The sequence below is a fragment of the Mesoplodon mirus genome, assembly GCF_964341445.2.
Source record: "Mesoplodon mirus genome assembly, chromosome: 11".
In the NCBI taxonomy this organism is placed as follows: domain Eukaryota; kingdom Metazoa; phylum Chordata; class Mammalia; order Artiodactyla; family Ziphiidae; genus Mesoplodon; species Mesoplodon mirus.
This window is the reverse complement of record NC_138987.1, coordinates 45,764,053-45,785,215: the sequence shown is the minus strand read 5'-3', so window position 1 is coordinate 45,785,215 and position 21,163 is coordinate 45,764,053. Positions and strand designations below refer to the sequence as shown.

Genomic DNA, 21,163 nt, shown 5'->3' with positions numbered 1-21,163 from the left:
CAGCGAGATGGCCAAGGCATGTCCCTGGCACCCAGCCTGGGTTCTGCTGAGCCTCAGGTATCTCACCCACCTGTCCCCTCCCAGCCTCCCCCCTCCCAGAGCGTATCAAGTGATAGTAAGAGGAAGGATGGGAGGGGGCCCTGCCTTAAGGTGGACCTCACGCTGGTGGCGGGCTTCCTGGATGCCGCCCTTATTCTCTGTCCTGGTCCCAGGCTCTGCCTCTTGGTTAAGTTTGGGGTCCAACAACCTTGAGAGGATGGAGATGACACCATTTTCTGCACCTCTGTATTGGCCACGTGGTGTCCACCACGCATCTCCACCCAGTACCTGAAGACCCCTGTCGTCGGTCTGAGCACCAGGCTGTGGCCAGAGAACAAGTGTCCACTAGGGATACCTTAGGACACCAACTTCACAAGGTGCTGAGGACCGTGACAGGTCCTAGAGACACACAGGTGACCAAGGAAGGGTCTAGTCCCCTCCTCTGTGGAAAGGAAACACCTGACTTTTTGTCAAGGGCAAACCCTGCCCTTCGTGGAGCAGCTCCCTACAGGGAAGGTGACTGGAGACATGTTACCACCCAAAATAGTGGGAGTTTTGCCCTCTTTCCATAGAGAGTAAAAATGTGGCACTGCTGCAAAGGTGACAGAACTTCAGAAGCCCACAGGATCACCCACAGAAATGGTGAAACATAAGTAATGGTTCTGGTTGTGCTATGATGGCATAAATATCACAGATTCCCATTGAGGTCAAAATAAAGATCAAAAATATGGGTCCTGGGAAAGTCTGACCTGTAGCAGCCTCCTCAGAGCTCCATTTCCAGTTGCCTGCTGAGGCAGGACCCCTGTCCCAGTCCCTCCAAGGAATAGAGGGACTTGGGCTTATGGACCCAGAGATCCTGTTTCTTCGGAGACAACACAAGCAAAACAGGAATGGAGGCAGTCACCTGCTTGCCAGCAACCATGACCAATGGAGCTGGGGGCCCGGCAGGTGGGGAAATCCATCCACATGAGCTGATCCACTGCAGCACCCACAGGAAGACCCCCACTAACTGGTCACCAAGCCCCAACTACGCTAGCTCCCATGGCGCCTTTCTGAAACATTTGGTGGAGGAAAAGCCTAGTGTGATGAAGACATGATTCCACATGGAGAGCTAAATACAAATGGACAGCTAATATAAATAAGGTGATAGAGAGCTGCAGACGCCACTACATGTGGGGTTTTTCTATTATTGGAAGAAAGATTTCATAATCAGAAATGATATAAAACAAAGAATATAATATTATATAATCATGTTTATGTTAAAAGTATATATGTACTTTTATATATGTATAAATAAATCTAGAATAATGTTTAAGGCTTAGAAAATATAAATCTCAGATTTAATAGTTATATAGTTATACCCAACGGGGGATACCTTTTAAGGAATCCATCTGAGGTGGGGAAAGGTTTATGCAGAAAAAAGTTATTTAAAAAAGACAAACAGGGCTTCCCTGGTGGCACAGTGGTTGAGAATCTGCCTGCCAACGCAGGGGACACGGGTTCGATCCCTGGTCCGGGAAGATCCCACATGCCGCGGAGCAACTAAGCCCGTGAGCCACAACTACTGAGCCTGCGCTCTAGAGCCCGTGAGCCACAACTGCTGAGCCCACATGCCGCAACTACTGAAGCCCATGCACCTAAAGCCTGTGCCCTGCAACAAGAGAAGCCACTGCAATGAGAAGCCCATGCACTGCAATGAAGAGTAGCCCCCGCTCACCGCAACTAGAGAAAGCCCGGGCTTAGCAACGAAGACCCAACACAGCCATAAATAAATAAATAAATAAATAAATAATTTTTTTTTAAAAAAGACAAACAATACAATGTGATTTATAATGGAAAAAATTAAAACACATAAGCATTCAACAATACGGGAATGATGAAGAGAACATGTGTTTCCACACAAATTTAAAATTTTTTTGTTCTAGTTCTGCAAAAAAAAATGCCATTGGTAATTTGATAGGGATTGCATTGAATCTGTAGATTGCCTTGGGTAGTGTGGTCATTTTAACAATATTAATTCTTCCAATCCAAGAACACAGTATATGTTTCCGTCTGTTTCTGTCAACTTCAGTTTCTTTCATCAGTGTCTTATAGTTTTCAAAGTACAGTCTTTTGCCTCCTTAGGGAGGTTTATTCCTAGGTATTTTATTCTCTTCGATGCAATGGTAAATGGGACTGTTTCCTTAATTTCTCTTTCTGATAGTTCGTTGTTAGTGCATAGAAGTGCAACAGACACTGGTCAGGATGGCCATCATCAAAAAGTCTACAAGTAATAAATGCTGGAGAGGGTGTGGAGAAAAGGGAACCCTCTTGCACTGTTGGTGGGAAGGTAAATTAGTACAGCCACTATGGAGAACAGTACGGAGGCTCCTTAAAAAACTAAAAGTAGAATTACCATATGACCCAGCAATCCCACTACTGGGCATATACCCTGAGAAAACCATAATTCAAAAAGACACATGCACCCCAATGTTCACTGCAGCACTATTTACAATAGACAGGTCATGGAAGCAACCTAAATGCTCATCAACAGACGAATGGATAAAGATGTGGTACATATATACAATGGAATATTACTCAGCCATAAAAAGGAACAAAATTGGGTCATTTGTAGAGACGTGGATGAATCTAGAGACTGTCATACATAGTGAAGTAAATCAGAAAGAGAAAATCAAATATCGTATATTAACGCATATATGTGGAACTAGAAAAATGGTACAGATGAACCGGTTTGCAGGGCAGAAATAGAGGCACAGATGTAGAGAACAAACGTATGGACACCAAGGGGGGAAAGCGGCGGTGTGGTGGGGTGGTGGTGGGATGAATCGGGAGATTGGGATTGACATGTATACACTGATGTGTATAAAATGGATGACTAATAAGAACCTGCTGTATAAAAAAATAAATAAAATTTTAAAAAAACACATTTTACTGTTTGCTAAGAATTATTTTGAATTGTGATCAATCATGTGTCCTATTATATCTCTTTATTCAACTCGTATGGGTTTTTTTCTTAATTGAAGTAGAGTTGAGTTACAATGTTGCCTCAATCTCTGCTGTGCAGCAGTGACTCAGTTATACACACAGAGACACTTTTTTTCATATTCTTTTCCATTATGGTTTATCACAGGATATTGAATGTAGTTCCCTGTGCTCTACAGTAGGACCTTGTTGTTTATCCATCCTATATATAATAGTTTACATCTGCTAATTGTATGGACGTTTTTGTGGCCCAGTACATGATTATTTTCTGCAAATATTCCATGGGTTTAAATAGATGCAAAGTTCTCTCCCTACACATAACAATTAAATTAAGCTTGATTTCTTTATTCTCGCACTTGTTTTTTGTCTGCATATCTGCCCATTTCTGGAATGGGTGTATTGAAGCCTGGGGAAGGGTGAGGACAGAGTTCTGGTCTGTGGCACAGCCTGCGGGACGCCTACCATTGCCATGGACTCCAAGGAGGAGAGGCGGGGGAGGGGAGGGGCGGAGCCAGGTGGGACGGTCCGTCTGGTTTCCTGGAGGCGCGACCTGGACACAATGGGGTCTGGGAGCTGGGCCGGGCAGGGGCAGAAATCCAGACACCCCACCCTGCCTTCCCAGCCAGGAGACACGGGAGCAGGTCAGTACATCAACTTCGGGGGCCCCCCGCCGGCACCAGGTCCCCCACGCCGCTCCCTCGCCTCGGTATCCTCCCCCAATGTCCCTAAAATATCCCAGTTCTCCAGAACCCCGGGGAGTTCCTCTCCCGCAGGGTTGAGTCCAAACTTGGAGCGCGCACATACACCTCCACTGAACTCATTTTGGGGGTGGGGGACGAGAGACGGCCTCGAAGCTCTGTCCCTGCCCCGCGCCCCTCTGGAGCTGGGAAAGCTACCGTTTGTTTCCCTGGTACTTGGGATAGGCGCGGGCCCCGCCCCGGAGTCCGGCCCGTCTGGAGGGGATAGGGAGTGCGGCCTCGCGAGTCAGGGTGGAGGGGCCGGGGCCGCCACCTTGTGTCTGCAGGTGTTGCCGGCAGCAAGCGCTCCCACCGTACCATGGCCTCGGAAGTCTGGGTCGGCCCGTGGCGGCCGCACCGGCCCCGCGGCCCCATCGCAGCGCTCTACAGCGGCCCGGGGCCCAAGTACAAGCTGCCAGCCAGCACCGGTACCAGCGGCGGGCCGGGGGAGGCGGGCAGGCAGGGGCTAACCCTAACCCTAACCCTGGTGATGCTGGGGCGCCCCGCAGGTTACATCCTGCACGACCCATCGCGGCCCCGCGCCCCCGCCTTCACCTTCGGCGCACGCCTCCCCACGCAGCAGACTTCGCGCAGCCCCGGGCCAGGTCACCTGGTGCCCGCTCGCATGACCGTGCGCGGCCGCGACGGCGCCCCCGCCTACTCCATCTTTGGCCGCCCGCGCCACGCAGCGCCCTTCCTCACTCCCGGACCGGGTCAGGACCCTGGGACCCCGGCCTCCCCAACGCCGAGCCGCCTCCAGGGACGCCCACTCGGGATCCCCCCCCCACTGAGCCCGAGTCCCCCTCGGGCACCCTAACACTCCAAATTCGGTCCCCCCATCTCCGGATCTCAAAAGAGCTCCAAGCCTCACCGGGCTTTGACAAATCGTGATTCGAATTCCCCCTAATCCCTGGACTCCAGCCTGGGCACTCACCAGGCCCCCAATGCAGTTCCGGCCCACACCCCGGTCCGCCCCGTAGGCAGGTACTTCCCGGAGCGAGCGGGGAACGCGGCGTACCCCAGCGCGCCTCGGCACACCATCGCTCCCCGAAACTGGGGCCTCCGCGCGGAGTCGCAGACCCCAGGTGAGCCCAGGAAGGCCCACCCTACACTGGCTGCGGCGGGGAGACCGGCCGGTCCTCAAAGACCCACCCTCGCTGGCTCCCCCAGGCCCCGGGACCTACACTGTGCCCTCGCTCCTGGGCCCGCGCGTCGTCGGTAAAGTCTCGGCCCCGATTTACTCCATCTACGGCCGCAGCGCGGTGGGCAGCTTCTGCGAGGACCTCAGTAAGGTGGGGAAGGGGCTGCCCGCACCGCGCGGCGAGGGGTCAGCGGTCGACGGTCCGAGAAGCCGGACACAGCGCCCCTCCCGCCCTCCCGCAGACCCCCGGGCCCTGCGCCTACCATGTGGTGAGCCCTGGTATCTACAAGCCCCGGGCCCCCCAGTTCTCGATGCTGGGGCGGACTTCGCTCCCCCAAGGCAACAGCCTGAATCCCGGGCCTGCAGCCTACAACGTGGACCAGGTGCTCTGCAGTTCAGGGTCAAGGGTCAGAGGCGGGGTAAAGGGGTCCGGGTCTGGATCGAGGGGCTGAGGTGTGAGGTTGGGACCCGGGAGCCCTGGGCCGGCCGGCCGCGCCAGGCCAGCGACGTCTCCTGGGTCCGCAGCACCGGAAGCCTCGCGGCTGGAGCTTCGGGATCCGGCACTCGGACTACCTGGCCCCGATGGTGATCGACGTGGATGACTGACCAGCCGGGTGGGCGCGGCCCCACGAATGTTTCTTAAAACCTCTGGAGCCAGCAGCCTGTCGGCCTCTCTGTGCTTGCGGCGAGGCGGGCGGGCAAAACGGACAGGTGGGCGGGCCCGCGAAGTCCCGGACTTCTCAAGCTCCCGCAGGCCCTCGTGACTGGCCAGGACTGAAGTGAGCCGGGTCGTCCTGCCCCTCCGAGGCGGCGATTGGCCTAAAACCCTGCCTGTCGGGAGGCCCCGCCCCTCCGCGGCTCCGGCCAGGCGCGCAGTCCCACTGTTCCCACCCTGTGGCCTCCCGCAAGACGGGACGGCAACCGGTTGGGATCCGAAAAGGACCGGCGAGCGCCGCTGTGCAGGACAGGTACGGCCCCGGATCAAGTTGTGAGACCGAGACGTGAGAGCCAGACACGGAGACATGCACACGGGCGACACAGACACGGGACTGAGGGGCGGACACGGGAGAGAAACGAGAACGGGGTCGGGACAAGGGCACTTGGCCTCAGTGACACGGACACAGGGCGGCGACAGGTTCCAGATGTATGTCGCAGCCCGGAGTGGTGGCGGCCCCACCTACCCCTGTCGCACCTGCTGATCTCTCCCCGGGCGGGAGCCAGAGCACAAGCAGCTGCCGGGGCTGATCCGCCTAAAGCAAGGGTACATCAGAGGCTTCGTGCGCGCTGTGCTGGACCGGACGCGCAGGGCGCACACATCCGTGCGTGAGGATGGCTGGCTGCCCCTGACCCCGACCCAGAGGTCAGGCCCAGAGACTACCTGCCCCCAGGGATGCCACAGCGCCCCACCACTGTCACTGACACTGAGGATAACCCATTGCTGTGGGAACGCCCCCTTTGTGCTGTCTACACCACCTTACCCATGCCGAGGGGCCATGCTCTTGGCCATCTGGCGAAGCATGAATCTGGAGGAGACCGCGGCCCTGGCCAAGTCTGGGCAGCAGCTGGAGTGGCCGCAAGCCTGGTGCCAATACCTTGGGGACAAACATGCCCTGAGGCAGAGTCCTGGCACCTGCCCTGGCTGCCTGTGGCTGCAAGGTTAGAAGGCACCTCCTCTCCAGACCAGAACCGCTGACCTCAAAAAGGCCAGCAGCCACAGGCAGCTCCTAACCTCACGCCTGACCCAGACAGAGCCCCCAAAGGCAGGACCCAGGCTTCTCAGCCCCAGGACAGAACTTGGATCTCCCTTCCCGTCAGCCCCCAATAACAGGACCAAATTATCCAGCTGCCCCTTCCCCTTAGGTTCCCAAGGGAAGAGCTGTGTACTGCTCTCCCTCCATCCCCCACACTTGTACCCCCAGCAGTAGGCACCAGCCTCCTCCCCCAATTGACACCCCCCATCCCAAACATTTTCCACTCCCTCTCCAACTGGACACCCACTACACTGCTCAGTAAATACTTAACTCCAGCTGAGTCCTAACCAAGGAAGGTGAGGAAAAATGTGGGGGTGGGGAGGTGACTGTGCAGGTGAACAGCATCCTTGCCTAGCATGTACCAACAGTCAGCAGACGTGGTCTGGGGGACGTGGGGGGGCACTTTGGGTAAACTGGAGTCTATTCATGGATTTACTGTCACCCAGAGCCCAGAGCATGTACAGGCCGGCCACTGATTGGTCATTGATCTGGGTTATTGATAGAAACATTGGCCAGAATCTCTGAAGGATCATTGGGGAGGATACTGATCAGTTATTTATGGGTCATTGGACTTTGGTCAAGATCATCAACGGAAATTTGATTGGAGTCATTAATAGGGACTTGGTCAAAATAACTGATGGGCTTCTGATCAATCATTAATGGGCCATAGGACATTGATCCATATCTTTGATGGGTCATTAGTGAGGACTTATCAGAATTGTTCACGTCACTGGTCATTATTTTGGACATTTGTCAAGGTTGCTGATGAGTCCTTGGTCAGGGTCAGTGATGCGATCACTGATCAGAGGCCACTGAGGGTCACTGGGAGTCCTGATGCAGGGGAGGTTGGCCAGATGCAAGGGCTGCCAGGACAAGTGGGCCACTGTATTGTGGGTCAGAGCAGGAAGCTTGTTCCTGCAGACGGAATCCTGCATGAAGCAAGAGATGTGATGGCCACTGTCAACAGCCTGCCACTCATGATGTGTTGACCTGACCCCAGACTCCGGGGTCCACCTCCTGCATGTTAAAGACCCCGGACCTATGAACACACACAACCACAGGTGATCTGACCCAAACCCAGGGTCAGTGTCCCACATCACAGGATGCTTGACCACCCACTCAAGAAGGTGACCTGACTGATGCACCGGTCATCCCATCACATAGGGGACTTGACCTTCCATGCTCAGGGTCCCTGACCCCTCATGACTGACCCGAGAGTCAGCATCCCCTGCATCTCACAGGAAGCTGCAGGATCTCCATCACCTTAGCCTCCCCCACACAGCCTTCATCCTCAGTAAGAAGGCAGCGGACAGCCTGTCTGCTCTGATGGTAGGCAGGAAGTTCAGAGAGGCCGCAGTCCTTCCCAGCCAGGCACAGGCCCCGGAGCACCTGGAGCCTGTGTGGCCTCTCCATAGGGGTCCCCATGTGGCTGTGGCATGTCTGTTGGCGTGGATCTCCTTATGTGGCCCCAACCTCCCGTTCATAACTCCGGCAGCCTTGGTTCTCAAGTACCTCAGCAGCCCTGTCTCACCCTGCTTCTGCCGGGACCGGCTTCACCGCTGGCAGGTCCCCCCCGCCCCACTTCTTCAACTCCTACCCAGTGACCTTATCCGAGCAAGGCTGACCTGGCCTCGGGTCTGGGGAAACCCTCACTGCCCTCCCGCCCAGGCCGGGTACAAGGTCTTCCTGACCCCCACCTCTGAAGTCAGGCACACTGCCGCTTCACGTCTCCCCCACCCCCTCACTCCAGGGGAACTGGCAACCAAGGGTGTATCAGGGGCTGGAGTTTGCACGCGAGACGCGGGGTGGGTCCACGCTGAACCGTGTCTCCGCAGGTTGGCATGGGGCAGCCACTCTGACCGCCAGGGACAACCCCGCCGTAGGCCACGTTTTGGAGTGGAGGAAGCGCTGCTGTGCTTGGACGGCCTGGGGCCACCGGGCCTGCGGACCCGGTCACCCATCACCACGCTCGGTGAGGGGACAGGGAAAGGGGCACCCGCTCTGGCTCAGCCCTACGCCCAGAGACCCCCTCCCCTCCTGAGCCCGGCTCCTCACTCCCCGTCCCACCGCGCGCGCAGGCCGACACGCAGCAACGAAGCCCGAGCGGCGCGCAGCCGTGCGGGTACCTGGTGCGCCGGAGTCGTAAGCGAGAGGGCGGGTAGGGCCAGCGACTAGAGACAGCGCCGAACAAGGAGCCGCCGCCGCGGCGGGCGGCGGCGCAGGGAAGCCCCGCCTCCAACACGTGACCTCTGGCGGACCCACCACCTTCGGCGCACGCGCACGGCCGAGCGCCGGCCAGCTGCAGGCCAGTCTGCGCGAGCGCGGCGTCGTTGACGCATGCGCGCTGGTGTGGTGCGAGGCGGATGGTATCTGCAGCTTCCCAGGTCGTGTCCCCAGACTCCTGACACCGACCCTGGCGCCGGGGACCTGGAAGACCGGTCCGCGAGGCGCGTTCCGGGAGGGCGCCCTGAACGGGGCTCCCGGAGGAAAGGGGCCTCCCGGAGAGGGGCCCTGGAAACGTTCGCAGGCTGCCTCCGTTTGCAGGTCCATCTCGTGCACCGCTTAGAACACATTTTGTAAAGGAGGAAGCTGATGTGAACAGGCTAAGGGGCGTATCCAAGGTCGTCCAGGAGTCTTCCAGAGGGTCCTCCCAGCAGCAGCTGAACAGGTGAGGCGGGGGCTGGGGGTGGGGGCGGGGTCCTAAGACCTCCGCCTAGCAAACCTCCAGAGGGCCCTAAGAAAGGCACAGAGGTCACCGAAGCAACAGCAGGGCGTGGGCCACGAGCTCTGAGCTGCTGTCGGGTACCCGGCTGCGAAGAGAGTGGGCTCGAGGCAAGTGGAAACCTTGTTTCTCTTCCAGGGTGACTGCCGGCCGGAAGTTTCTACGTGCGAGGGGCTCGGGGGGAAGGCGCTGCAGGCTGCGGTGCGGGTGGCACAGGATTTCCGCGGGGCTGGGGGCCAAAGCACCACGGTTGAAGCGGCCTCAGAGGGTAGAGGCTGCAAAAGGGCCGGGGGAGTCAGTCTTGGTGGTGGTGGTGGGGGGTGTGTGTTGAGGCCAGAGACTCACCTACCTCCTTTCAAGAAATGGGAGTTTATTGCAAACAGATAAATATGCTCAGGAATCCGGGCGAGGCATGCGCTTGGAATGCTCCTGGTCAGCTCAGACGCTGTGGTGCAGGCGAGGGCTGGGCTGGTTAGAGCTGCAGGCACAGGACCGGGGGCAGGGTCCGGGTGGGATGCGATAGACTGAGGCTCTCAGGCTAAAGGACAGGAGGGACAAGGGTGGACGCTTGATGACACCTAAGCTGGAGTTTGAGGTTTCAGAGGTGAAGCAGTTCTGACCCCAGGTGAGCAGCTGCTGATAGCAGACCCTGTGTAGGGCTGGTCCTTCAGATGGTAGCAAGCATCTCCAGAGTGATGGGGTATGACCCAGTAGGCCGAGGCACCTTCTGGCTCCTGACACCCTTGCTCTTTTCCAGGAGCGTTAGGCCATGCTGTTGCTGGCTCAGGCACCCAAGGCTTGGCACAGGCTCTTTCAGCTCAAGCCTCCAGCCCTCCCTAGGACCCCAGGAGGAGAGGCCCAGCATGTGAGGTGCCGGCTCCTATCAAGGCAGGGCCCTGCAGAGACGGGAAGGCAGGACCAGCCCCAGGGCCCTGGGCTACGAACTAGGTTGCTGATCACAGCCTTGATTGGGGCTGGGCTGGGTGGGGTCTGGCTGGCCATGAGAGCTGAGAAGGAGCAGTGGCAGCAGCAACGACGGACAGAGGCCCTGCGCCAAGCTGCCGTGGGCCAGGGTGACTTCAGCCTGCTGGATCACCGGGGCCAGGCTCGCTGCAAAGCTGACTTCCGGGGCCAGTGGGTGCTGATGTACTTCGGCTTCACTCACTGCCCTGACATCTGCCCCGAGGAACTGGAGAAGCTGGTGCAGGTGGTGCGGCAGCTGGAGGCGGAGCCTGGCCTGCCCCCCGTGCAGCCCATCTTCATTACCGTGGACCCCGAGCGGGATGATGTGGCGGCCATGGCCCGCTATGTGCAGGACTTCCACCCCAGGCTGTTGGGCCTGACCGGCTCTGCTGAGCAGGTTGCCCAGGTGAGCCGCAGCTACCGCGTGTACTACAGCGCCGGCCCCAAGGACGAGGACCAGGATTATATCGTGGACCATTCCATCGCCATCTACCTGCTCAGCCCTGACGGCCTCTTCACAGACTACTACGGCAGGGCCAGGTCGGCCGAGCAGGTCGCAGACAGCGTGCGGCGCCATATGGCTGCCTTCCGCAGCGTCCTGCACTGAGCCGGCTCATTAAAAGGATGTGGTGGGGGGCTTCCCTGGTGGCGCAGTGGTTGAGAGTCCGCCTGCCGATGCAGGGGACACGGGTTCGTGCCCCGATCCCGGAAGATCCCACATGCCGCGGAGCGGCTGGGCCCGCGAGCCATGGCCGCGGAGCCTGTGTGTCCGGAGCCTGTGCTCCGCAACGGGAGAGGCCACAGCAGTGAGAGGCCTGCGTACCGCAAAAAAAAAAAAAAAAAAAAAAAGGATGTGGTGGAGCTGTGTGTGCCTGAGATCTGTACCAGCAGCCCCTGGAGGCCACGGCAGGAAAGGGGCTGGAGACATGGTAGCTTCCTGGGGTGCAGAGGACAGACAGTCCTTTCCTCCACACGGAACGGTTTTGTAAAGGTTTTTTAAAGGGATTGGCGGAATGATAACACTTTATTGGGCTGGGCGAGCCGGGAAGCAAAGTGGAGTGAGCAGACGCATGCCCAGCACCTGCCGGGGACAGGGCTTCAGGGCCCAACCTCGGTCTCAGTGCTCCCCACTCAGGGCTGGACCATGGAGGGGGCAGCATAGGTCTGGAAGCGCTTGTGGGCCCGCTGGTACGTGAGCAGTCTCAGGGACATGGTATCCACCGCCGCCTCTAGCCCAGGCTGCTGGGTGATCTCCACTGTGTAGTCATTAGCCTGTAGAGACAGATTGTCAGCAGAGACCAGGGACCGCCTCCCTCCCAGGCTCCCAGGCCACTCACCAGCTGCAGGGAGGCCAGCATGGAACGACACACCTCAAAGGCAGGCTGGCCAGCCACCAACTCCGCAAAGGGACACCACTGGTTGAGTTGGCTGAACCTTGAGACTACCTGGTCCCCGTAAGTGTGGATGTCAAAGGGCACATGCTGCTCCTGCAAAGGGGAGGGGCAGGTCCTGGGGCTGGCCCAAGGCAGGCAGCAGGAGGCTCCAGCTGTCCACCAGAGGCCCTGGCCCAGCCCACCTCACCTGCTCCTGGAGCAGGGGCTGGATGACGTCCTCCCAGTCCCTGACGCGCTGGCTCAGCTCTGTCTCCTGGACGAATTTCTGCGAGGTGGCGATGAAGAGCTCCTGCGGCAGGAGCAGGGGCTGTTGCCTCTGTGCAGCACCCACCACCCGGCTCCCCCACCCGCTCTGACCTGGGCCTACCACGTTCCTTCGGACCAGCTCCTCGTAGCTTAGGGACGCCGGCATGGCTTCTGCTTCTGGAAAAGGGCAGCCATGAGGTGCTCCGGCCGTGAGCCTCACCTTCTCCTTCCTCCCCTCAGGGTCCCCTGGCCGGCAGCCCACTCCCAGACCTACCCAGGTCTGCGTCTTCCCCAGGCTCGGCCCCCTCAGGCTCTGCGTACTCCTCGGGCTCTAGAAAGTCACCTGCTGGGAGGGGAGGACCCGAGCAGAAGGCAGGTTAGCCCACAGCCGGCGCTGAGCCCCGACCCAGCCTGCCCCCAGTAGGCACCCACCTGCCGCTCCCAGGTCATCCAGGGAGTCCTCCAGCCGATCCTCCTCCGCAGGCCACGCTTCCTCCTGAGCCCTCGGCAGCCACCGCTCAGCTGCCTGCGCAAAGAGGGCATCTGAGGGGCACTGCCGCCTCCCACCAGGGGCCAAGTGGGGTCCAGGTGGTGGCTGGTACTTGCCTCCCTCCTCTGCAGCTTCCGGAGGGTCTCCAGCTGCTCCCTCACGTGTCTCCAGTACAGGACCTCCATGTCTGCACACGAAAGCCTTGTGAGAAGGGCCCCCTCATCCTGCCCAGGTCCACCCGAATCCACCCAGGGCCTTAGGTGTCCCCAGGCTGAGGAGAGGTGGCAGAGCATGGTGCCATCATCCCTCAGAAGAGCCCACAAGGCCCCGGCCTCACCTGCAAAGGAAGGGCCCTTTCGCCGGGGCCTCCTGCTGTCAGCGTGGTCAGCATCTGCAAGAGGACTGGGTCAGCAGGCGCCTAGCCAAGTCCCACAGCCACACCCAGGCCCTCTGGCCCTGGCCCAGCCCCCAGGCCCACGCACAGGCAGCCAGGTACCACTGGTGGAAGTCCTGCAGCTTGACAGCACCCTTCCTCTTACGCTTCTGTCCTGGAGCCTCCTCCACACAGGGGGGCACAGAGTAGGGCCTACCTGGGGGCAAACAGACGGTCTCGGAGCACAACCATGGCCCAGAGCAGATCACCATGCCCACAGGCCCTGGAGCCCCAGCCTCCACTCAAGCCAGGTGAGCCCAGCCCCAGGTGCCCAGGGGCAGTGCCTCTCCCCCAGTTACCTTTCCTGAAGGGCTTAGAGTCCAGGGAGTCGAAGGGGTCCAGGCCCTGCCAGGGGTCTGGGGTCTCCTGAGCACAGAGCACAAGCAGACACAGGAGAGTGGAGGACATGCACCCTCCCCCCAGTCGAGAGACATAGGGAGGGAGGTGCCCTGGGGCTGCAGGAGAGAGGTCTAATTCTGGGGAAGAAGGTTGCTCGAAAGACAGCCACTGCAGAGAGGCCTCAAGCATACCCTCCCTGCCGGGGGTCCAGGCCCCACCAGCCCTCACCTTCAGCCGGGACGCAGGCTCCAGGGCCTCCCTTTGCTCCCGTAGTGCACACCTCCTGGGCTGGGCCGCACTCTGCAAAAAAAAACGCCGAGGGTTCCCCTCTCCTCCACCCAAGGCTCCAGGCACCCCAGCAGCCCTGCTCTGGGGCCAGACACCAAGAACCCTGCAGGGACCTTCTCTGGGGGCAGGAAGTTCAAATAGTTTAATGACTAAAAAGTAAAACAAAAGTTCTAGGAAAAACTTTAGGAGGACATACAAATCAGTAAACTAGTGGTCACAGGGTACTTTTTCTTCTTTAAAAAAGAGAAAAAAGAATAGAACGATATGATATCCATGTATCTACCAGCCAATATTGACAAATGTTAACATTTTTTCCTATATGTGTCAGGGTTTTTTCTTATAAAAAAAGATTTCTTAGCTCTAGGCTGGAGCACAGAGCTGACCCTCGGGGGTGAGGGAGGCCGGCCTGTCCACTCCTGCCAGCCTGGCCTTGGGAGAGTCAGCTCTGGAGACCAGCTACCATTCTGGGTAGTAACCCTGAGCACTGTGGGCCTTGGACCCTTGGACACCAGCCGCCCCCCTCTGAGAGCAGCAGCTGCTCTGCTCAGAGAGGGGAGAGACATGAAAACTGCTGCCCAAAAGGGCAGGGTGCAGGGCCAGGTCTAGGCTGGCTGGGGGATGCACCCACTGCCCTGGTGTGCAAGGACCAGAGAGGGGGCAGAGACCAGCGGGCCTGGGAGCAAAGACCAGGGGACTGCCTTCCCTGTGTAAGCGAGACTCTCCCCACCAGGGCTGAGGGCTAGAGCTTTGCAGGCCGGACTGTGGGTCCCACCTGCTCTGGGCTCCTGGGCTCCTGCAGCTCCATCAGGACCTCAGGGGCTGAGGCCTCGGGGGGCTCTGCTGCCCCCTCTGTATCCTCTTCCTCACCCCCACCTCCGGGCACTGGGCCTTCTGTAGTGGTGCCTGGGCAGGGAAGGAAGAGACCAGTCAGCCCCAAGGAGCCTGAAGACCGGACAGCAGAAGGGGGGCTGCCCCTCTGGGATGAGGGGCCAACCCCAAGGAGAACCTGAGAGGCCATTCCTCTCAGCTTCGTTTGTTACAACCAGACAATGCAGCAGGGCGTTTTACACTCTCATCATACTGCTGCTTTGTTTGGTTCATTTTATTTCTTAGTAATTCTTCTCTTTAAATGCTGCCACCTCTGTCTGCCCAGAGAGGAGGGGGTGGGCCCAAACCTCAGAGCCCCAGAATGGTCAGGGGGTGGTCACTGAACCAAGACAGCACGGCTGGCCAAGGTGGGCCCTGAGCACAGAGGCCTGCTCCCCACGCTTCACCCCTCCACAGGCTGTACAGCGGTGAGCAGGCTGGGGTGGAGGAGTGCAGGGCCCCATCCCCCCATCCCCCCTGCAGCTCCACCCAGCAGCTCTCTCCTCACCTGGCTCCTGGGAGATGCTGAGCACCGGGACTGGGCTCCTGCACGCAGAGGCTTCCACTGGCTGCTCCTCAGCCCTCCCAGCCTCTGGGAGAGACAGGGGATTGAACGGGGTCAGCCCCGCTTACCCCTCAGAAGGCCCCTTCCTTCCCACCAACATCCGAGCCCTCACCCTTCTGGTTCCTCGGCAGCAGTGCCCCCATGGGGGACATGCCCATCGGCTCCAACATGAAGGCTCCTCTGGCGTGGGGGGTGCACGTATTCATCCTAAAATCCTTCCGGCTGGTCAGGACCTCCCCCCGACAGCTGTGCTGGCACAAACACACGTGCTACAGTGACCCTTCCCCAGCACAGCCCACCCTCCACCCATCAGGCTCAGGCCCGCACCTGTACAGGGGGTTATTATTCTTCTCCATCTCATCAGGGGCTACCAGGGCCATGGGCAGGAGGGGGACGATGAGGGTCTCCTGAACAGAGGCCAAGAGTGGGTGAACCATGAGAACCCACGTGGCATGACACCACCTTCCAACACCCCCATCAGCTAAACGCGGGAGAGGGGCACTCACACTGGGGGCCTGGTCACTCCTCAGATCCACGTTAGCACGGGAATCAGAGAGGTCATCCAACGACAGGAACTGCGGGGGAATGGAGAGCTCAGAGGGGGGTGCCTGGCAAGCACAGGGGGCAATGCCAGGCACCCAGGAAACCTCACCTCATACTCCACTTCCTGGGGGGCCCTGGAGCCGGCGTCCCCAATGGGCCCGTCTTCTTGCTCACAGGAGAGCTGCTTGGCCCGCCTGAGAGAGAATCAGTGCAAGGGCATCACAGGAGGCCGCGGGGCCTCCCGAGCTGCATGCAGGCCCCACCTCCAGTACTCACTTCTTGCCAGAGATGAAATCAAGAGCCTGGTAGACCAGCGAGTAGAGATATTCCACCTGGCAACCAGAAGCGGGCAGTGAGGATGCAGAGAGGAGGGGCCCTCCCCAGAGCCTTTCCAACCAGTCGTCCGAGTACACGGAGAAGCCCAGGTGTCCTCTCCAAAACCCCCAGCACAATTCCTGCCAACGTGGCTGCCAGAAATACTTGTCCAATCAAACTGGTATGTTTCCCCAGAATTACCTAACCGCTGCTCTGCGTCCTCACACCACGCCACAGCAGGTGTGGCCGCCTCCACACTGTGGCACCCTGCCCTGTGCTCCACGCAGCCCTGTCTGCCTTCACTGCTGGCACACCAACCAGCCTGCCTGCAGCAGCACCCAGGGGGTCTCTGCCAGCCCGCCACAGCTCCAGCCACAACCTGTGGGGCCCCACTGTTAGGGTGAGGGTTGGGATCTTCCAGATACCACAAAGCACCCACCAGGAGGGTACATACACACGCTGCCCCTGGGCCATTTCCTCTGGGGTGACAGCGCCCGAAAGAAGACAGTGGTGAGCAAAACAGATGGTGGCCCCTGATCGCATGGATCCCACTCACCAGGAATAATAAACATTAACTTTCTTAAGTGTTTGTCACATACACAGGACTGTGCTTCATGCTTCATCTCATTTACTCTGTCTGAATTAAGTGCCATCACTATTCTCATTGTATACGAGATAAACTGAGACTCAGAGAGTCAAAGTAACCTCAGTCAGTAGTGGGTCCAGGACTTGCACCCGGGATGTAGAAATCCAGTGCACCATCTAATACAGCAGCCATGAGCCACAGGTGGCGCAATCAACTTAAATGTAATTAAAAGTTAATAAAACGCAAGATGCCTCAGTCACGCCTGCCACATTTCAAGGGCTCAGGAGCCGCACGTATTGGACAGCACAGATCATAGAACGTTCCCATCACCTCGGAAGGTCCGGCTGGACGGCGCTGACTACAGCCAACACTCCCCTCACACCTTCCAGACTTCATGCTAACATTGTTACACCTGCTTTATCACATATCTACCCGGCTACATATTTGTCTATCGGTTCACCTTAGGTTTTGTGCTTTCAAAGTTAGTTGCAGATATTCCTTCTTAGGACAAATGCAGGACAAAAGAATCCAATTTAGTTGGATCATCTAGAACAAAAACCAATGAAATCTCAGACCATCTTAATAACTTACAGTGTGCAGAGGTAGGTCCGCTGTGCCCTGCGCCCGTTAACCTGCATGTAGGTTACTCCCCCTCCTCTGTCTGGCTGGGACCCCATTTCTGATCTCCTCAACACACTTCTGAACTCTTACCTCCTGTGCACTTTTTATTTTCCCTCCTCCCACTAAACCACCAATTTGGGATCAGTGCTGCGGTCCGCTTTTCCACGCTCCTCCACTAGGGGACAGCTACTGCTGCTGGAGAAGGATTTCCAGCATTTAATCTTCACTAGACTACCAATGCTTTCAATTAATCTTTTATTTTGCATTCCCCTCAGCAAATATTTTGAACTTTCGCCAAACCTCACTCTCCAAATTTCCTATCCAGTAGCTGATTCTCAGTAGCTGACTTACATGCTCCATTGTGAAAACTGGGGCCTTAGGTGTGAACTCTGCAAACTGTTGGGCCCACCTTCTCTGCATCAGCATTTCTCCCTGCAGTCTCCTGAGATGAGTTGTCTTTTCTTTTTTTCAAGGCAAGCCCGCCAGCCCATGTTTCTGAACCATTCCTTACCTATTTCTTCTAGTTCTTTGTTTCATCCATTTTCCTCTCCCAGCTCCCCTTTCCCCTCCCCACACCCGGCTGGCCACCCCAGTTCCGTGGTTTTCAATTCTGGTTGTCAGAGGGTAGTTCAGAAAATCCTGCGACCTGCCTGCCCCTCCACCCCACCACCTGGGGATCCTGATTTAATCAGTCTGGGTTAGGCCAAGGCACTGGTGATTAATTGGAGTGTATCCTGGGTTGAGAGCCACCGATTTAGTATTTGCCCAATCTCTTTCCTTCCCTTTACAATAAAATGTCTTTCTTTCTTTTTCTTCTTCTTCTTTTTTTTTTTTTTTTGGCCACATTGCACGGCATGTGGGATCTTAGTTCCCCAACCAGGAATCAAACCCATGCCCCCTGGAAGCGTGGAGTCCTAACCACAGGATGGCCAGGGAAGTCCCAACCCTGCAATTATCAAATCCAAGTTTGTTCTTCGGTGTTAAAAGGTGGCGAGGAATTCGGGGAGGAGGTGGGAGGCGCTGGTGAGCCTGCCACCTGCCCCGGCAGGACAGCAGACCTCGGTCTCACGAGACACTACAACACCAAGACCAGTAGCCAGGAGGGGCCCACCTTCTTACTGTAGACACAAGCGGAGCCCTGGATCAGTAGTGCTGCCTCAATGAAGTTCATTGTGGTTTTGCCTTCGTCAAAAGAAATGCAGATCTGGTCCAGCTGCAAGACACGACGCAGGGCAGTGGGAAGTCTATGCACCCTTCTCGCCGGCAGCCCACCTGCCACCCCACCTTCTCCCAGTGCCACTGGCCCAAAGTACCCATCACCACAAGCAGCCCCTCAGAATGACAGCTCTGGCTCTGCTTAGGGCTCACCGGTTGTGCATTTTTTTAGAGGCAAAAGACAGGTCTTTGTGATTTTCCCTACTGCCTGTAACCACTAAGACCTAGTGTTTTGGAAGCGGGAGGCCCCTAGAGAGTATTGTCCATGAACGGCCAGAGCTACACACCACCTCCTCTCCAGAGGTGCTCAGACCTCACCCATCCTAGTCGGGGCCTACTCAGCCAGACTCCAGCAGGAAGACGCCCACCCCGAGAGAAGGACTGAGGACCCTCAGGGGTGGGGGAGACAGAGACAAAATGCTGGGGTCTCAATCCTTTGAGCAGGAAAGTCAGGAAACACTTCCAAGTACATCCTCCTCCTTCCTCTGCAACCACCAACTCCACAGCCTCTCATGAGCCCCAATTCCTACCACCCCTTAAATCTGTGTCCACCAACCATATGCCAACAGTCCCCAAACCCATCTAGACCAGCTCTCTCTCCTAAGCTGCAGAACTGTGTTTATAGCTGCCCACTAGGTGTGTCCACCAAGACATCCAAAGTCCCCAAACTCTATGTCCACTTAACTCAGGACCTTCCCCACAACCCGGTGCCTCCCTGCTCCTCTCAGGGAACTGTAATCTGAAGCCTCCACATGGTTTTCAAGCTCTTTGCCTTTGCTTTCCATCTGCCTGGAACGTCCAGCCCCAGCGTGCTCAGACTGACCCCTTCAGCAGTCTCCCTAGGACATGCCTTGGGCCTCACCACCGCTAGGGTGGTCTTGTCACACCGAGGCTCTCCTTCCCCAGTGGACTGTGAGCAACGTTAGGGTGATTCCAGCCTTCAGCTCAGTGCCCGACACCGGTGTTCAGTAAATGTCTGATGAGCAAGGTGGTGACAGCGGAGCTACGCCTGAAGACAGATCGATGCTCCCCAGACAGATCAAGGGAACGGCATTTTAGGAAGAGCAAAGGCACCCACACAGAGGCAGTTAGCAGACACAGGTTTCAACGATTTAGGTAAATGAGTACTATGCAAACATGTCCAAAGCAGAGGGTGTGCTGGGGAATAAGGCGAGATACTAGATACTATGGCGGCACAACAAAGGGGGGAGAGTCTGAGAGGAGCCACCATGGCACCGCTTCTGCTAATTCCTGAAAGACAGAGGAAGTCTGTGAAGAGGACAGCAACATAAAATGTGTTTAAAAAGAAAGAAAGAAAGAAAGAATGTTCTGGTAGCTATGTGGAAAATGAAAGGAGAAAGACAAAACTAGAGGAAGAGAAATCAGAACTTCAGGGGCCAGAGAAGGTTTGGAAAAGTAGACACATGAAGCAGGAGGGGAGCTGACCAAGCAAGTAGGTTTACCAGGTATCCACAAGCACCCTGCTCAATGCGGAAGCCTGAATCCACAGCAGCCCCACCTAGCATAGTTCTCTGCATGTTCTCAGGAGACTCTATGTCCAAGCAGAGGTCAATTGTCAGATCAAGTGTCCATTTCACAAACATTTATTCTGCACCTACTATGTGTCAGGCATTCTATTAAGCAAAGGGGAGAGAGCATGAACATAGTCCCTGCCCTCACAGAACTTACATTCTAGGGTGGAAACAGACCATAAACAAGTTAGAGAATAGCTTACAATGAACACTCTAAAACACAGAAGGTACTATGACAGAGAACTGTTTTAGACATGGTGATCAGCTGATATTTCAACTGAGAGATACAGGATGTGAAAGAATTAGTCATAAAAAGAACTAGGCAGGGCTTCCCTGGTGGCGCAGTGGTTGGGAGTCCGCCTGCCGATGCAGGGGACGCGGGTTCGTGCCCCGGTCCGGGAGGATCCCACATGCCGCAGAGCGGCTGGGCCCTTGAGCCATGGCCGCTGAGCCTGTGCTCCGCAACGGGAGAGGCCACAACAGTGAGAGGCCCGCGTACCGCAAAAAAAAAAAAAAAAAAGAGGATGTGGTCAACCCACCAAATGCTGCTGAGTTGAATAAGATGACACTTCTGGTGACCCTAGGATTTGGTAAGAGGGATATCATTATTGATCAAGACAAGAGCAGTCCAAGCGGTCTGAGGAGTGAAAGTGAAGTGCAGAAATGGAGCGGACAGCTCCTTAACGACGTCTAGACACAGCTGTCAAATACGGAAAAAAGGTTAAATGCTGACGAGATGGAACATGGCAGTCGCTTGAAACTGGTTTGAAAATCTAACATAAGATATCCCTCTTACATCGTGATCCAGACCTCTCACACACCCACACATGCACACAAATCGTATTCTACTCTATCAGAGAAAAATGCTGGTCGCCACTCACTAAGTCGATTTCAAGGCTGCCTAACGGGTAGTTACAGGTGCTGTAAGGACAGCTCCAGGTTAATCTAATAAAGGATGATTTCGAGGGGCAGAGACGGGGCTGGGAAAAAAGAAACGACCCTGATGATGAGTGCGATCAGAGCGCCAGATGGACACACACAAGGAGGCGGCGGGGCCCCCGGCAGCCCCCGCCCCCGCCACTCCCCGGGGGCCGCCCTCACCTCCTCAAGATATTCGCCCAGCTGGGCCGCCACATCCACCTCCCAGTTCTTGGTGAGGTCGCGGATGGGCTGCAGGAGGTGAGCGAAGCGCGCCTCCACGTCCTCCATGTCCGGGAGGGGCCGGGTCGGCCCGGGGACCGCAGGGCCGGCTTCGAGTGTCCCAGTGTGCTCAGCCCACCACTAGTTCTGGCGCCATTTTACTGTTCCCGCCCAGGAAAATACGTAGCGCGCAGCGACGCGCGCACATCTCTGACGTGAGCTGCCGGATCGCGCCGGAAGGGTCTCAGGACGCG

General features: G+C 57.1%; 3 protein-coding genes across 7 annotated transcripts; 2 read left to right on the top strand and 1 right to left on the bottom strand.

The window, feature by feature from the left end:
* The first annotated feature begins 3,564 nt into the window (after nucleotides 1–3,564).
* CIMAP1B (ciliary microtubule associated protein 1B) lies at nucleotides 3,565–6,552 on the top strand. Of its 3 annotated transcripts, none has more exons than XM_082634422.1 (7): nucleotides 3,565–3,662; nucleotides 4,046–4,186; nucleotides 4,268–4,471; nucleotides 4,739–4,843; nucleotides 4,929–5,045; nucleotides 5,142–5,282; nucleotides 5,425–6,552. In XM_082634422.1, the coding sequence occupies exons 1-7, from the start codon at nucleotides 3,581–3,583 to the stop codon at nucleotides 5,499–5,501; spliced, it is 867 nt and encodes a 288-aa protein (XP_082490548.1). In that variant the 5' UTR covers nucleotides 3,565–3,580; the 3' UTR covers nucleotides 5,502–6,552. The 3 variants fall into 3 exon arrangements, with proteins under 3 accessions (XP_082490548.1, XP_082490547.1, XP_082490546.1); XM_082634421.1 differs by having other exon boundaries at nucleotides 4,929–5,050; XM_082634420.1 differs by having other exon boundaries at nucleotides 4,046–4,471; nucleotides 4,929–5,050.
* Nucleotides 6,553–8,968: 2,416 nt separating this feature from the next.
* Nucleotides 8,969–11,079, top strand: SCO2 (synthesis of cytochrome C oxidase 2). The gene is made up of 2 exons (XM_082635375.1): nucleotides 8,969–9,318; nucleotides 10,130–11,079. Exon 2 carries the CDS (start codon nucleotides 10,142–10,144, stop codon nucleotides 10,940–10,942), a length of 801 nt encoding a protein of 266 aa, XP_082491501.1. The 5' UTR covers nucleotides 8,969–9,318; nucleotides 10,130–10,141; the 3' UTR covers nucleotides 10,943–11,079.
* Nucleotides 11,080–11,331: 252 nt separating this feature from the next.
* NCAPH2 (non-SMC condensin II complex subunit H2) lies at nucleotides 11,332–21,110 on the bottom strand. 3 transcript variants are annotated; one of them, XM_082635372.1, is made up of 20 exons: nucleotides 20,871–21,110; nucleotides 18,134–18,235; nucleotides 15,777–15,832; nucleotides 15,610–15,694; nucleotides 15,464–15,532; nucleotides 15,285–15,364; nucleotides 15,070–15,203; nucleotides 14,901–14,984; nucleotides 14,298–14,428; nucleotides 13,466–13,537; nucleotides 13,198–13,264; nucleotides 12,948–13,055; nucleotides 12,803–12,856; nucleotides 12,578–12,652; nucleotides 12,408–12,497; nucleotides 12,250–12,321; nucleotides 12,097–12,152; nucleotides 11,917–12,018; nucleotides 11,673–11,822; nucleotides 11,332–11,607 (listed from the first exon to the last, which is right to left on the bottom strand). In XM_082635372.1, the coding sequence occupies exons 1-20, from the start codon at nucleotides 20,976–20,978 to the stop codon at nucleotides 11,467–11,469; spliced, it is 1,836 nt and encodes a 611-aa protein (XP_082491498.1). In that variant the 5' UTR covers nucleotides 20,979–21,110; the 3' UTR covers nucleotides 11,332–11,466. The 3 variants fall into 3 exon arrangements, with proteins under 3 accessions (XP_082491498.1, XP_082491499.1, XP_082491500.1); XM_082635373.1 differs by having other exon boundaries at nucleotides 12,250–12,318; XM_082635374.1 differs by lacking the exons at nucleotides 11,332–11,607; nucleotides 11,673–11,822; nucleotides 11,917–12,018; ... (1 more) ...; nucleotides 12,250–12,321; nucleotides 13,198–13,264.
* Between the last annotated feature and the right edge of the window lie 53 nt (nucleotides 21,111–21,163).